The following is a 16,306-nucleotide window of genomic DNA, read 5'->3' as shown; positions in this document are numbered from 1 at the left end:
TTATATCGAGGCGGGCATGCATATGCAACATGGATATCAGAGAACAGCTTGAAGGAGTTAGTTCTTTCAATGTGTATTCCTTCAGGTGAGGTGGCAAGCATTTTGAACTACCTGAGCCATCTCACTAACTCTTAATGGTTGTTTTGCAATTAAAGGTTCATTTTATCTTAAATTATGTGTATGTCTGAGTGCAGGTACCTATACAGTCCAAAGGCATCAGACTCCCTGGACTGGAAGTGATTGTGAGATGCCCAACGAAAGTGCTAGGAGTCAAGCTCTGCTATGGCCCTGTGAGCTCTTAACCACTGAGCCATCTCGCCAACCCCCCCCCCCAACACACACACACCCTTTTTATGAGACAGGGTCTTACTATGTAACTCTGGCTGTCCTGGAACCATGTAGACCAAGCTGCCTCAAACTCAGAGGTCTGCATACCTCTGCCCCCAAGTACCAAGGCATGTGCCCCTCCATCCAGCCCAATTAATTGAATTAAAACTTATTTTTAACTGACATAGGAGCATTTAAGAAATACTTACTTGTTGCCTAGAAGTGGTGGCACTCATCTTTAATCATAGCACTGGGGAGGCAGGGGCAGATGCTTTCTAAGGACAAGGTCAGCCTGTGAGTTCCAGAATAGCCTACATAATAGCCTGTCTTAAAAAACCAAAAACCATAAACAACAAAAACCAAAACAAAACAAAAAAACTTTGTTAATCAAAATCCTAACTTTGTTCTGTTATTACTTGACTTTTCCTTCCTCAAAATTAAACGCATGCATACAAAACAAATAGCTTTAAAAAAAGTAACTACTCATTATTTTTATCTCTTTGCATCTAAACATTAACTTCCTAACCTGTGTTTATCATTTAGTTGGACATGGAATCTCTACTTGTTTAAGATTTGTACCTTCAGATCACCTCTGAAAACACAGAATGTTCACCTGGTGATTATTCTACATGACTGATTCAATCCCTTTGAGCCCTATTTTTCAAACATCAATTTTTCATTTCTTATTTTCAAAGATATCTTTTAAATTTTTCCCATTTTGCCCTTGTTGGACTTAGTCAGAAAATACTTGAACTATGGAGTCTTCATTTCAGCAGTGCAGAACTAGGAAACCTTAAAAATGTCCTTTCCAAATTTCAAACAATACCATTTACACTGAGAAGCCAAAACAAAACTAATTTATAATTGACATACTGTCCTCCTTGAGACAAACAAAACTGTTTGAGTAAAATGACTAGGTACCACATACAGAAAACAAGACAAAACATAGAGTCAAATATTAAGAGACACAGCCAGAATACAGCAAATACATAGGCGAATGCCAGCAGCAAACCACTGAACTGAGAACGGGACCCCCGTTGAAGGAATCAGAGAAAGGACTGGAAGAGCTTGAAGGGGCTCGAGACCCCATATGTACAACAATGCCAACCAACCAGAGCTTCCAGGGACTAAGCCACTACCCAAAGACTATACATGCACTGACCCTGGACTCTGACCTCATAGGTAGCAATGAATATCCTAGTAAGGGCACCAGTGGAAGGGGAAGCCCTGGGTCCTGCTAAGACTGAACCCCAGTGAACTAGACTGTTGGGGGGAGGGTGGCAATGGGGGGAGGGTGGGGAGGGGAACACCCACATAGAAGGGGAGAGGGGAGGGTTAGGGGGCTGCTGGCCTGGAAATGGGGAAAGGGAATAACACTGGAAATGTAAATAAGAAATACTCAAGTTAATAAAGATGGAGGAAAAGAGAGAGAGATGCATGTTTAACAAATCACCTTAAGCAAAACGGCAAGACACTATCCCCCCCAAAAAAACAAAAACAAAAAAACCCAAAAAGAAACAAAAACTATGCTAAGTAAGGTAACAAATGTGTATAATCTTAGAATTCAGGAGGTTGAGGCAGAGGGATCAAGTTTAAGACAAAATTGAGTTAAATAGTGATTTTCAGGCCAACTTGAACTTAGAATGAGACCCAATTTCAAAATAAGATAAATTTAGACAACTGAATAAATTTTAAGGAGTTAACAATTTAAAATGTCTGTTCTCAGGAACATCCTCTCAGCTTAAGAGCAGCCTTTGCTGTCACTGTCTTGCTTCTGCTCGTCATGAACACCACATGAACATCATCAACACTTACCACATAAGGTAAGTACAATTTCCCAACTGCCCATACATAGTGTTCATCATCAAACTTCAAAATCAAACCAATATGGATTTCATTCTTCTGAGTAGCTAGCTGCCTTGAGGCAGAACAATTCTGCTCTTGTTCAATGTCTCCAATGCCAACTCACTTCTTTGTGGTAATTGGATTCCACAGAAAATGTTTTTAACATTTTGTCAGTATGACTAAAACAATAGAAAACTATCAACATGATACCAACTAGCTTTTCTGACTAATCTGAGAACAGCTAAAAGCAGTGATGGGAATCTCCATCCACTTTCACTGTTAGAGGGCTTCCCTATTGACAACATAGATTCCAAGTCGTCGCTAGCACAAGTAATTTAATTCCCATGACCATAAAATAGAGTCATATAAGAGTTATATAAACACACCTATGGAGATTAGTATCAATATAAGAACGAAAGAACAGGAGCTGGAAAATGGCTGCTGTTCTTCTGGAGGACTTCAGTTCCCTGTACCCACAAGGTGGCTCATGACCATCTCTAACTCTAATCCCAGGGGATCAAACCCCCACTTCTGTCTATATAGGCACCTGATATACAAATGATAAAGAAAAACATACAGCCACAAAAATTATACACATAAACAAAACTTTCTTTAGAATTAAAAAAAATCAAGAGTAAAAGTAATAAATACTAAAAATTTATAGATTCCTCAAACATGTAAAACACAATGATAGAAATGAAACTCTAAAATAGTAATTATATTTAACTTAAATTCACCAGACTCAGGGGGGAGGGGGATGTTTGCCCGGAAACCGGGAAAGGGAATAACACTCGAAATGTATATAAGAAATACTCAAGTTAATAAAAAAAAAAAAAAAAAAAATTCACCAGACTCTTGCTATTAACAATTCTAATGACCCAGTTACTTAAAAAAAAAGATTTCTGAGGCAGGCTTAGCATATGCCTATAATCCTAGCACTTGGAAGGTAAGAGTCAGGAAGAACAGAAGTTCAAGGCTGCAGGCCAACCTAAGCTACATGAAACTCTACCTTTCCAGGTATCTATTAGGATGACAAGTAGAAAGGCATCTTCATACAAAGAAACAGAAGAGGGGTGGAAGCTCAGCTGATAGATAAAGTTCTTGCTTTGTAAGTATAGAGCCCTGACTCTGAGCCCCAGTACCAATGTAAAAACGGTCAGGTGTGGTGCTTGCTTATGATCTCAATGCTAGGATATATATAGCTGGAGCTACCAGCAATTCAGTCCACCTATCCTACTAGTTGAGCCACAAGCCAGTAAGAGACCCTATTTCAAAGACAAGATAGACAGCAACTTAGAAGGAATGACACTTGAAGTCCTCCTCCCACTTCCACTCACAAGAACACACAGATACATGTATGCAAATGAAAACAGAAACATGAAAAATTACAGCTAACTGAGAAAATTGTAAGAACTAGAAGCATGGATAGAAACAAAAACCAACTACAATGAACATTTTCCTTTTTTGTGGTAACAAGGTTTAAAGTATCTCATTGTTTTTGAAGGCTGACACATAAGACTCACAGAAAATATTAAGGCTCTAAAGTGTCTTTAAAATAGACTGAGACTGGAGAGATGGCTCTGCGGGTAAGAAGAGTGCTTGCTGCTCTTGTAGAGGACCAGAATTTAGTTGCCAGCACCAGGTTTGATCCACCTTTAACTCCATCTCCAGGGGGATTTGATGCCCTCTTGTGGCCCTTCAATGTAATCTCTCTCAGTATCTCTTTGTCTCTGTCTCTCTTGCTCCCATGTGTATACACCAATAAAAATATGTATCTTTAAAAACTCCTTAAAATACTCATACCACCATACTTAATTTAAAAAACAACACGAAGGTTTGGGGGGGGGGGCTGCAACTGCCGGGTCAGACTTCTCCACTATGCACAAACAAATGGGCAGGAGTGGAAATGGCCACATCTTTATTAGCCAAAGCCAGTGGAACTGTTAACATTGTAAAGCCAATACCCTGCAAGATATTTGGAAGTTCACAATGTAAAAACAAGACATAATCTTTTTCTACTCCTGGTTTGGTTTGTTTGAAACAGGGTCTTAGCACATAACCCAGCAGACCTTTAACTGGATGGTCTGGGTTTTTTTCCATTACTGTTCCATAAGAATTTGAACGTCTGTGTGTGTGTGCGTGTGTGTGTGTGTGTGTGTGTGTGTGTGTGTGTGTGAGAGAGAGAGAGAGAGAGAAGGAAGGAGGGAAGGAGGGAGGGAGAGAGGGAGGGAAGGGGAGAGGGAAAGAGATTTTAAGTATTTGTTTTGTTTTTGAGACAAGATCTCAAAATGCTACCCAGCTGACCTCTAGCTTATGGGCTTAAGTGATCCCTCTACATATGCAGTCACACTGGCTCAGGCTTCTAACTCTAGGACCTAGGAGGCAGAGACAAGATGACTTTCCTGAGTTTGAGGTTAGTCTGAGCTACATAGTGAATTCCAGGATAGCCTTGGCTATTATGTGAGATACTACATCCAAAAAAAGTTAATTTTAAAGTATGTGAAATACACAAAGGACAAAATATACCTATGTGGGGGTTGGGGATTTAGCTCAGTGGTAGAGCGCTTGCCTAGAAAGCGCAAGACCCTGGGTTCGGTCCCCAGCTCCGAAAAAAAGAAAAAGAAAAAAAAATATATACATATGTGAAAAAATATATATGCATATACAACCAATAAAACAACACCATGGACATACTCATTAAGTACTGGAGAAAAAAAACTTTTCAAAGTTTTTTTTTTTATTTATTTTATGTATATGAAACACACTGTGACTATCTTCAAACATGCCAGAAGAGGGCATCAGATCTCCATTACAGACAGTTGTGAGCCACCATGGGGTTGTTGGGAATTGAACTCAGGGCCTCTGGAAGAGCACTCAAGTGAGCCATCTCTCCAGCCCTCACAAAGTTTTACAGAGGCCATTCTAATACAAAATAAGAGAACAGGAGTGGAGAGATAAGTACATGATAATGCTTGTACTTGTACTCAGCACCCACATAGGAGCCAACAGCCACATGTTCTCAAGATCCTCCATTGATACCAGACACACACGGTACACACACATATATACAGGCAAAATACACATAAAATAAAGTAAATCTTAAAAAAAAAAAAAAGACAAAGCACTTTTACTGAGACCCACACAATCTATCCTGTTAAAATTCCTTCTCTAAAATAAGTTAAATGCCTTTCTTAAACTTTTACTTTTTTCAAAGTACACTAATTGCTTTTTATTTCAAATAGTGGATTCATGGGTAGTTATCAAACGATCCTTGAATTTTATACCAAGTATCCCCAAATGGCATCAAGACCTTTTTACAGAAATCCCCTACAGGTTAACATAGTGGTATCCTGGGCTAGTGAAATCCCTTTTTCAAAAACCAAAGCAAGCTATTGGGATTAAAGGCATGTTCCACCACACCCAATGTGAAGGCACTTTAAATTTTTATTTTTACTTTTATGTGTATCTGATTGTGCCCAAATGGGTTTATACCTACTACATTCATCCCAGAACTTGCAGAGACCAGAAGAAAGTGCTGGATCCTCTGGAACTACAGTTATGTGCAGTTGTAAGCTGCCATTTGAGTACTTGAGAATCAAACCTGTCTTTTGCAAAAGCAGTAAGTGCTCTTAACTGATGGCCATTTTTTTAGCCCCTGAAAGGATTATAAGTATATAACCTTACATACAGTATATGCATTTTATAGCCTTCTAATAATCAAGACCAGCAACGTAACTCAATAGATAGATCTGCTTCCAAAGCCTGGAGACTTGATTCTGATCCGAAACTATACAAAGACAGGGAGATGACCAACTCTACCAAGCTGTCCTCTGCCTTCCACATGTGTACCAGGAAAAGCACACCCAGACACACATCAAGCACATACATAATAATATTAATTAAAATAATAAATATAATCAAAAACCCTTCACAAGCTGTAAAATCTCAATTCAACCTTCTAGTCAGAGTCCTCAATATTATGCAAGTCATAGATTCATCTGGATTAAAATCTCTAGAATATGGGGGCTGGAGAGATGGCTCAGTGGTTAAGAGCACCGACTGCTCTTCCTGAGGTCCTGAGTTCAAATCCCAGCAACCACATGGTGGCTTACAACCATCTGTAATGAGATCTGATGCCCTCTTCTGGTGCATCTGAAGGCAGTTACAGTGTACTCATATACAATAAAATAAAATCTTAAAAAATAAATTTATAAAAAAAGAAATCTCTAGAATAACAGACACTACATATCTTAAGTGTTCTCCATGTAGGAGCAGTGAAATGTGCTTATAACTAAACACATTATCAAAGAAGAATCAGAGAGAGGAATCATCTGTCTCAACATACAACTGAGGAAAAAAAGACAGTATTTCTCAAAAATCAGAATATAAAGATGTACTGCATTACATATCCTTATCAAACACAGTCCACAATTATTTACTAACTGCAGAAAGATAAATTCTCTTTTCCCTGTCTGGTTTTCTGAGAGTCTCACTTTACAGCTTAGGCTAACCTAGAACTCACTATGTAGTCCAGGCTGGCCTTGAATTCACAATCATCTTCCTGCCTAGACTTTTCTAAATGCTCTCTTGAGGACAAATTTAAAACCCTGATCCTGAAGTTCTCCTGATGACACATTCAAGTACTACTACAGCATTCACCTTCAAACTTAAATACATCTCTACTCCTAAAGAAAATACAAGGGGAAAGTAGGTATTTAAAAACAAGACCTTCTGAATTAGTATTATTTCATTACAACTTAAGCTCTCAAAAGTATATACTTAATAGCTGGGCACGGTGATACATGCATTTAATCCCAGCACTCAAAGAGGTAGACAGATCGCTGTCTGAGGCCAGCCTGATCTATACATTAAATGTAAGGTCTCTATTTCCTCAGATTCTCAGGATAAATTTGTGTGTGTGCGTGCGTGTGTGTGTGTGTGTGTGTGTGTGTGTTCTAGACTAGGAAACATCCAATAATACAGTTGAATTAGTTCAAAGATTCCTCATTTTCCAAGAGGGGATCTGTACTACAAAATTAGCCTTTCGAAGAATTCCTACAGTCCAGCCAAGAAGTTCCAATATCCAAAGGCACATATCAATAATTTACAGATCCCAAAAACAGTTTACTCATAAATGCCAAAAGAAACTGCCAAAGAAGTCAGGCGAGTTGGCTCATGACTATAATCCCAGAAGGCTATGGCAAGAAGACTACAATCCTCAAATTTGAGGCCAGCCTGGGCCACATAATAGGTCCTGGGCAACAAAAGGAAACTGTCCAAAAAGCTTACTCTGTTACAAGCATAGCACCTGTTGGATGACCTTTCTCTCTCTCTGTCTCTATCTCTCTCTCCTGTGTGTGTGTGTGTGTGTGTGTGTGTGTGTGTGTGTGTGTGTATTCATCAGCAGAGACTGGAAAGGCGAGGCAGATACCCTAGAGTTATAAGCAGCTGTGAGCTGCCTGAACTGGGTGCTGGGAGCTGGGACCCCGTCCTGTGAAGAGCAGGAAGTGCTCTTCGCTCTGAGCCTCATCTCCAGCCCCTTGTTTGCTGAGATAACGTCTTCCAAAACCAGGGCTGACTTTAAACTTAATATGAAGCATAGAAAAGAGCTTGAACTCATGATCCTCCTGCCTCAGCCTCCAGAATATTGGGATTACAAGTGTGCACCACCACATTCAGACTGAAAGCTTTTAGAAAAGGTTTGGTGGTTTCGATTCCACAGATTTATTTGCTCTCTTAGTATATTGACAATTCCCCTCTTATATATCCCTACCTACTTCAACAAGCTAATCAACAGATCTTGATAATTCTTACCCCAAGACAGGTTATCAATTATTAGGTATCCAATATTTTTGTTAGATGAGTCAAAAAAGGTCCTTTCTCTGGTAGAAATGAAGTCAAGCTGCCAGACAGGAGTATGGCTCTTTGGTAGAATGCTTGTTAGCAGGATAATTCCCCAGATGTTCTCCCCTTCCCCTGCACAAAAAACCTCAACCAGCCACAAACAGCTACACCTATACAAAGTAGGCTGTGGAAGCATTTTAACTGTCATACATACTAAACTGTCAGAAGTGCTCTGCTTGCTCTGTAAACACATCAAAATTATAACTACCTATCTCATACAGGACAGGCAAAAACAATGTATATTCTATACATGTTTCATACTTTAAGCTCTCCCAAGCATAATCTAATCAATCATATTTACCTCCTTTCCAAATACACTTGTATTTGGCAATTACAATCTCCTGAGGCACTATGATATGGACAATACACTACTAAATTAGTAATCAAAATATTCCAATGTTGCCACTAATTTAACACATGACCTTGGAAAAGTACTTCTTTATGCCTGGATCTCCTATTTTCCTGTAATTTTCAGAGTTTTAGGATTACAGAGAAACTGAAAAAGTATCCTGAATATTAAAAACTTTATGCTAACATAAGCGCTACTATAAATCCACATGGCCAAAACAACTCCCCTTATTCTCAGCCTGATAGCGATCACTCTGAGGATGATGTTCTGGGCTTTCATATTTACACAACTGACTATTCAAAGGCACTGACTGTGTCAAGTTTCTCCCTTTCCTGATTTTAGCATGCATGTTGTGTTATCATACTAATCATACTAATGCTAAAATACATGCACATTTATCGACCTAGAGGACGCGTCCCAGCATTTGTTTTTAAATAAGCTAACTTATAAAAGGAACTTCCCCAAATGCAGGCAACTCTTCCTGAACACTTTCCATCCTCGCATATACACATATAAACACAGCAGCTATAGACCAACAGACCGTCTGGTCTTCAAGACCCAAAACATTTCTTTCCAAGTAGAAACTAACCAGTGACATTTATTAAACTTATTAACACTCAGATCACTATGTCAAGTCTGCACATATTTCCGCCTTTAGAGAACACCACAGATCTTGTACAGGTAAACTACTCGCTGAAGATCATCTCCCTTGCTACTTCTGTCCCATACTTAAACAGGCTTAAACTAAATCTTGGGAGATGCTCCAATCGGGCCTACTACACAAACTAACCTGTCAGGGGCACAAGCGACTCCGCCTCCACTCGCTTACTTTCCCGTCCCCCTCCCCCAAACCAAGAGCCCGCTGGTCAGGGACACCCGTCACCCCGCCTAGAGGGACTTCCCGGTAAGCTCAGGATCCCTTTCCCTGCTCTCCCCTCCCCCATCCTTACCCCGCTCTCCCGGAGGTCCAGGTCCGGGGGGTGACAGTGGATCACGAGTAGCCAAGGAGAGACTACTTGGGCCTTCAAAGGCCTGCTCACACCGCACTACTCACCGTGTGAGGCCGAGAGCGCCGAGAGCAGGCAAGTGGGGAGAGAGGGTGGCAGCCTGGTGCCTCGGCTCCTCTGGGTCCACACCGTAACCCTCCCGCTTGTCAGGAGGCGGCCAGCGGGTAAGCGGACCGGCGGAAACGCGAAAGAGGAGAAGCCAAAGGCCTAGGTCAGAAAGGGGGAACCGAGGGAAGGCGGGTCCGGCAACCGAGACCGGGATCGTCTCCCCCCTCCGCAAAGCGAACCCAAAATGGCGGCGGGAGCGGCAGCAGCAGCGGCGGCGGCGGCGGCGGCAGCTCTAGGGAGGGAGGGAGCGAGCGAGCGAGCGAAGGGCGCCTCGTGCCCCCCCACCCCCCGCCTCCCACTCCTCCCTCCGCGCGCTCTCCCCGCCGCCCCCCCCTCACCCGACTCCGGACGCGCAGCGCGCACGCCCGCCCGCACGCTTCCGAATGTGTCTGGACTGGTCGCGAGCTGCGCCCTCCAACCACTGCCTCCGGCCGCCCCGCGCCGCCAACACCGACGCGCTCGCTCCGGGGCACCAGCTCGCGCGCTCCCGACTCCCTCTCGGCCCTCACGCGTACCTTCCGTGGCGCGAGCCCGAGCCTCCTCCTCCTCCTCCTCCTCCTCCACCTCCACCTCCTCCTCCTCCTCCACCTCCTTCTCCTCGGCTAGCCTCCCTCCCTTCCCCGCCCCCACGGCTACCAACGGCAGCCACGGCCGCCGCCGCCGCCTTCGCCCCCACCCCTAGAGCGTGCACCTCCCACAATCCCCCCCGCGGGACGTTCCATTGCGCGCGGCTGCCGGGGCAGGGGAGAAGCGGACACGCCCGCGCGGAGGAGGCTTGCCACCGGGTCGGGAATCTCTTGAGTAGAGAGCTAAGGAACCTAGGCACCGACCTCCTGGGCCGGGCCGCCGCAAAGCCGAGGCTTGCTACCCGCTTCCGGCCGCGGGGCGGGTGGCGCGGTGCCCCTCCGCTGGGCTGTGGTTGCAGCCGCGGCGACTGCGCGTTGGGTAGCTTCCTGCCACACGACCCGAGCTTGCTTCACAGCTGCAGGACGGGCGCCTCGGATCCAGCCGCTGGCGGTGTGTGCGGGTCACCGAAACAGAAGTACTAGTGGTGGACTCATGGTAAGGGGACTGAAATACACAGGGGATGAGATGATGAAGGAGGGAAAGGAGCGTGTATGCGAACTGCCCCAAGATAGGGAGTGAGGGCAGCAGTGTTCGTGACCCTCCAAGAGGGCATCGTCTAGACCTGTGGCTGCGGACCTGAGACTGGAGGATGAACGGGCGGAAAATCTGTTTGTATGTTAACGTAGTTTAACCTTGTTAAAGTGCCAGAGGGTACCTATCCTTTACGGTGTTTGTGTGATCCTTGTGCACTTCTCAAAGATTGTGCGTGCTCGGTTTTCAACTGGCAGCCTGATGTCAGAACAGTGGTTCTCAGCCTTCCTAATGCAACAACCCTTATAGTTCCACATGGCGACTCCCAACCATAAAATTATTTTTGTTGCAACTTCAGAACTGTAATTTTGCTACTGTTATGAATCGTAATGTAAATATCTGACGTGCAGGATATCTGATATGGGACCCCCTGGGGTCGCCACCCGCAGGTTGAGAACCAGTTTGTTAGAGGATTAAACCATGCACTTAGATTTTATTTCTGGATTTGATCTTTTAGGCCTTCAAGTTACTTTTCTAAGTTATTTATGGGATGTTGGTTGTAAAACTTAGCTAACCCTAAAATATGCCTTCAGGGTTGGAGTTTGAAATAACGAGATCATGTATGTAAAATAGAATTAGCTCCTGGGCACAGGGAAAATGCCGAGTATTATTGTTATCATTTACGGTGTTGTCGATGTTGATAAGACTTGTAGGTGTAATTGGTAGCTTGTGTTCTTTTCATCTAAATTGCTAGTTAAACCAGACCTGTGGCATTCATTGGCTGCTAATGTTTGTTTCTGTGTTGACATTTAATGAATGAATTCAGAACTATGTGATGTTAAAACCCCAACGTTTGATCTGCTCATTTTTAGTCTCCCACAAAAAGCAAAGCAAAATTTTAGAGGAATGAACTACTTAAGTTTCCTTTCTTATCTGTGAATTCTTACCTTTATTTAAATATCACTATGTCTCATTATCTCCAAAACACATTCAATTAATACTAAGTCTCTTTTGGAGTAGGGGTTTAATTGTCCTTTGAGTGTTTTTGTTTGTTTGTTTGTTTGTTGGCACAGTCCCACTCTTTAGCCCAAGCTTGCCTGGAACTCTGACAGCCATCCTGTCTTAGCCTCTTTAGTGGTTGGATTATAGGCACGAACCCACACCTGGCTTTCAAATAACCCAACCTTTCCCTATTTGTATGCATTAGGGATTGTCTTCATGTTTCCTTTGAGTTAAAGAGAAAATGAGCATTAATTACCTTGCTGTGAAATTACTTTTGCTAACCAAGCCCTAGCCGATTCATAGAACCCACCTAGGTTTACACTAATCTTTCTTTAGTAGCTTCCTGTGTGCAACTTTGTATGTGTGTGCTTGCCTGTGTGCCGACCGACTGGCTTCTTTACATGGTCTGTCTCAAAGGAAATGGAAATGTTAAAATCAGTGTCACATACTTAAATACTAGCACTAGCCTAGCTCAAGGATATAATCTCAGCACTTGGGAAGCAGAGGCAGGAGGATGGGAACTTCAGGGTCATCCACCACTGTACAGCCTGGGTTCCTTCCATAAGACCCTGTCTCAGAACAACAGCATTAAGAAGGGGAGGGGTTGGGGATTTAGCTCAGTGGTAGAGCACTTGCCTAGCAAGCACAAGGCCCTGGGTTCGGTCCCCAGCTCCGGAAAAAAAAAAGGGGGGGGGGGGAGAGGGGAAAGAAAGTTTGAGACTGAGAAGCATTCATAGACTACTGTACTGTTCCTGTTTAACCCTTACAACAGCAAATGGAGATACTCTTCATTTTCCCAGTGAAGCTTGAAGTTCAAAGACATCTGTAACTGGATCTTTAGACTAATTTCCTGTCTCTTAAGAACCTAACTTTTGGGGGCTGGAGAGATGGCTCAGGGGTTAAGAGCACTGACTGCTCTTCCAGAGGTCCTAAGTTCAATTCCCAGCAACCACGTGGTGGCTCACAACCATCTGTAATGGGATGCTCTCTTCTGAAGTGTCTGAAAAGAACTACAGTGTACTAACATATAAATAAAAATAAAAATAAAAAAAAGAACCTAACTTTTTCCCTACACCACACTGCCTTCATAGTAAAAGTTCTTTATTATTTTGTGTGTATGGGTGTTTTGCTTCCATGTATGTCTTCGCATCGTGCGTGCGTGCGTGCGTATGTGTGTGTCCAATAGGACAGAAGAAGGTATTGGATCACAGAAGATTGTTTTTCCAGGAACCAAGCCTGGGGAAGTAGGAGCAGAAAATGCAACATAAAATATGTTTAATGTGCTGGGTGTGCATACACAGGCTTGGGGTGCCAGAGGTCAGCTTTAATGTCATTGTTCAGGAGCCATCCTACTAGTTTTTCTTGTTTTGTTTGTTTTGGGTTTCTCTGTGTAGCCCTGGTATCCCTGGAACTCTATAGACCAGGCTGAACTCAGGGATTTGCCCTGCCTCTGCCTCCATTGCTGGATTTAAAGGCCACTGCTGCTATGCCAGGGTTGTTGCTGTTGTTGTTGTTGTTGTTGTTGTTGTTGTTGTTGTTGTTGTTGTTGTTGTTTTCTGAAGCAGTCACATGCTGAAACTCAGGGAAGCTGGATTTGGTTAGCCAGTGACCTTCCTGTCTCCACGTTAGCCCATTCTTGAGATTATAAAGCATCTACTGCCGTGCCTAACGGATATACGTCCAGGAATTAAACTTGCATGACAAGCACTTCATAGTAAAACTTCAATAACAGTCTTTTTTTTTTTCAGCCCAAAGCTGTTTTTTTTTTTCCCTAACTGATATTATGAAAACAACTAATCTTCACTAATTTCCATACAGTCTTTCTCAATCCACACAGTTGGGTGCTGGCTTAATATACACAAGGCCTTGGATTTGATGCCCAGTACTGCCAGCCCAGTCCCTGCGGCCCCAGAAACTGTCTTTGTAGAATTATTTGATTCACCAGTATGATTTAATTTTCTTCTTACATAGTTGTTTTGAGACAGGGTCTCACCGTGTAGTACTGTTTAGCCTGGAACTCGCTGTGTAAAAAACAGGCAAGCCTTGAACTCGTAGAGTGCTGGGATTAAAGGCATACATCCCTACACCTGACTGTCCTTGCAAGTTTTTTTTCCCTTATAGGTATTTTAAATGACATTGAAAATATAATTTGGAGCTAAGTGTTGTAGCTCATACTTGAAATCTCAGCCTTTGGGAGGCAGGAGGATTACTGAGAGTTTAAGACCAGTCTATATGAGTGTGAGACTTTACAGATGATAGATGGATAGATGGATAGGTAGGTAGGTAGGTAGGTAGGTAGGTAGGTAGATAGATAGATAGATAGATAGATAGATAGATAGATAGATAGATCTCTTACCTGCTGAGCAGTCTCTCCAGGATGGTTTGTAGCCCTCTGGACTATGCTGGGGACTTCATTCATTGCATTCCCTGGTATTGGCACAGTAACAAGTGAAATTTGCACAACTTTCTTGTTACTGTTGTTGCTTTAATGACTGTTGGAACACAGGTGGGGAGTAGTAATCATCAAGAGATTTCATTTCGGGCTGGAGAGATGGCTCAGCAGTTAAGAGCACTGACTACTCTTCCAGAGGTCCTGAGTTCAATTCCCAGCAACCACATGGTGGCTCACGACCATCTGTGATGGGATCTGATGCCCCCTTCTGCTGTCCGAAGACAATGACAGTGTACTTATATATAATAAATAAATGCTTTAAAAAAGAGAGAGATTCCATGTCCTTTCTCTCTCGGGTGCTAGGTACTTGTTTTTACACTGAAGTGCAGGAATCTACCTGTGAAAGAATTTGTTGTTTACAAATCCCGAGGTCAACAGGGGAGCTGGAGAGGTGTCTCACTTAAGAACTTTTTTTGCTCTTGCAGAGGACCTGGGTTCAGTTCCCAGCACTCACACGAGGGCTCACAACTATCTATCACTCCAGTTTCAATGCCCTATTCTTGTCTCAGCACATAGGCATGAATATGGTACACACACACACACACACACACACACACACACACACACACACGCAAATATTCATAGACATAAAAATAAATAAATCTTAAGAGTGAAAAAGTTAAAGTCAACTATGGTTCAGGTTCAGGTTCAGGAATCTGAACTGGGAGCAGTTGACATATTGGAATGCTGATGGAGTTGATGAAGTCTTATGTTGTACCTCACCTAGGGCCTGAACCATCTCTGTAGCATATTCACACTACGTCAGGTACTGCTTTCTCTTTAAAGATCCAAAACTGAAGAGTCGTGATGCTGGTGCCCAGCGTGGTCATGCCCAGCTGGGGGCAGAGGCAGATGGACAACCAGAGAGACCCTGTGTTCAATAGATAAATAAATAAAATAAAAAGAGAATAATAATGCTAAGAATTCAGGTATAACAAGATATAATATAAAGTGCTTCCTTTAAATAAAAAGGCGAAGGTGCACCAAGATAGTTTTGAAAGCAACTAGTCTGAATGCTATACTCAGAGGCAGGAAAACCAGGAAGTAGACACCAGCCTAAACTATATAGTGACATCCCATCTGACAAAAGAGGGGAGAAGGGAGGGAGGAAGGGAAGGAACCATCTGCATGCAACTTACTGTCTTTACTATAATTCTATGTATTTAAATTAGGCCTTTATTAAAATGCCTTAATTTACTCATTGAACTTTGTTGTGGAAATATATATAGTGAAAAGGTTGTATGTATTTGGTTTCGTATAGCCTGTGCTTCAGACTAACAGTGGGCGCCCAGTCTTGTTTGTTTATTGGGATGGGATAGATACAGTTTACTCTGTAGCTCCCAGCTCTGCGTGCAGACAATCGGCTGTAGAGTCCAGGCTTGCCTCAATGCAAGAAAGAACTTCTTCAGCTTCAGCATCCCAAGAGCTGGAATTACAAGTGGCATGAGCCACTATACCCCACTTCTGATGGGATCTTGAGGAGATACTTTATTTTAAATTTCTTTTCACCACCAAAAGAGTAGAATTTTCTAATTAAATAGTTCCACCATACAAAAGGATAAATTTAGCATGTGGTATAAAAAATGATAATAAGGGGTTGGGAATTTAGCTCAGTGGTAGAGCGCTTGCAAGGCCCTGGGTTCGGTCCCCAGCTCCAAAAAAAAAGAAAAAAGAAAAAAAAAGATAATAAAACTCATGGTATGAAATAATAAACTAATGTAACAGGCCTGACTGTGAAATATCTCCATAGGCTCACTCGTTTGAACACTTGGTCCTCAGTTGATGGTGCTTATTGAGGAGGGTGTGGAATTGTTAGGAGCTGGAGGCTCACTGGAGGAAGTGGATTGTTCAGAGATGGCCCCGGAGTATAGGTGCACTGTGACAGAAAGGTTTTCTGTTCCGCCACTGTGCCTCCCATGTCTATTGCCACATCTCCCCCCACCCCACCCCACCCGACCCATTGTATGCCTCTGGAACCAGAGACCAGGTTAAACCCTGTCTCCTGAAATGCTTGTGACAGGGTGTTTTTTTACACCAACAGAAGAGAAAGACCCATCTGTTGGTGTGATTGCTCTCACCAACAACGCCAAGACTCAGGAGACAGTTTGGAGAATCTGTACAAGTTCAAGACCAGCATGGTCTGTGTAGTTCCCCATCAGCTAGGGCTCCATAGTAAGACTGTCTCAAACAGACAAACACAAAGTAATAATAAAA

The 16,306-nt window shown here is 42.8% G+C and overlaps 2 protein-coding genes across 20 annotated transcripts in view; one reads left to right on the top strand and one right to left on the bottom strand.

The window, feature by feature from the left end:
• Positions 1-10,168, bottom strand: part of Ash1l (ASH1 like histone lysine methyltransferase) — a 136,456-nt gene extending 126,288 nt beyond the window's left edge. For 3 of the 10 annotated variants that reach the window (XR_005500293.2, XR_010063608.1, XM_039102315.2), the window contains exon 1: positions 537-9,125. Coding sequence is in view for 2 of the 10 variants with exons in the window: in XM_039102315.2 (XP_038958243.2) it covers positions 537-563 (27 nt within the window). In the remaining 8 variants the exon portion in view is untranslated. Of the gene's footprint in view, positions 1-536; positions 9,126-9,375; positions 9,638-9,878 lie in introns of those variants that run through there. The other 7 variants (XM_008761159.4, XM_008761158.3, NM_001107689.2 and 4 more) reach the window with 7 other exon arrangements.
• Dap3 (death associated protein 3) overlaps positions 9,268-16,306 on the top strand; it is a 28,143-nt gene continuing 21,104 nt past the window's right edge. For 5 of the 10 annotated variants that reach the window (XM_039102039.2, XM_006232610.5, XM_039102038.2 and 2 more), the window contains exon 1: positions 10,172-10,602. In XM_039102039.2, coding sequence (XP_038957967.1) covers positions 10,600-10,602 — 3 coding nt within the window. In that variant the 5' untranslated portion in view covers positions 10,172-10,599. Of the gene's footprint in view, positions 9,330-9,367; positions 9,508-10,171; positions 10,603-16,306 lie in introns of those variants that run through there. The other 5 variants (XM_063281611.1, XM_063281610.1, XM_063281613.1 and 2 more) reach the window with 5 other exon arrangements.

Source organism: Rattus norvegicus, chromosome 2 (assembly GCF_036323735.1).
Source record: "Rattus norvegicus strain BN/NHsdMcwi chromosome 2, GRCr8, whole genome shotgun sequence".
Taxonomy (NCBI): Eukaryota; Metazoa; Chordata; class Mammalia; order Rodentia; family Muridae; genus Rattus; species Rattus norvegicus.
Note: the sequence above shows the minus strand (reverse complement) of the source record. Positions and strands in the feature narration are given on the sequence as shown.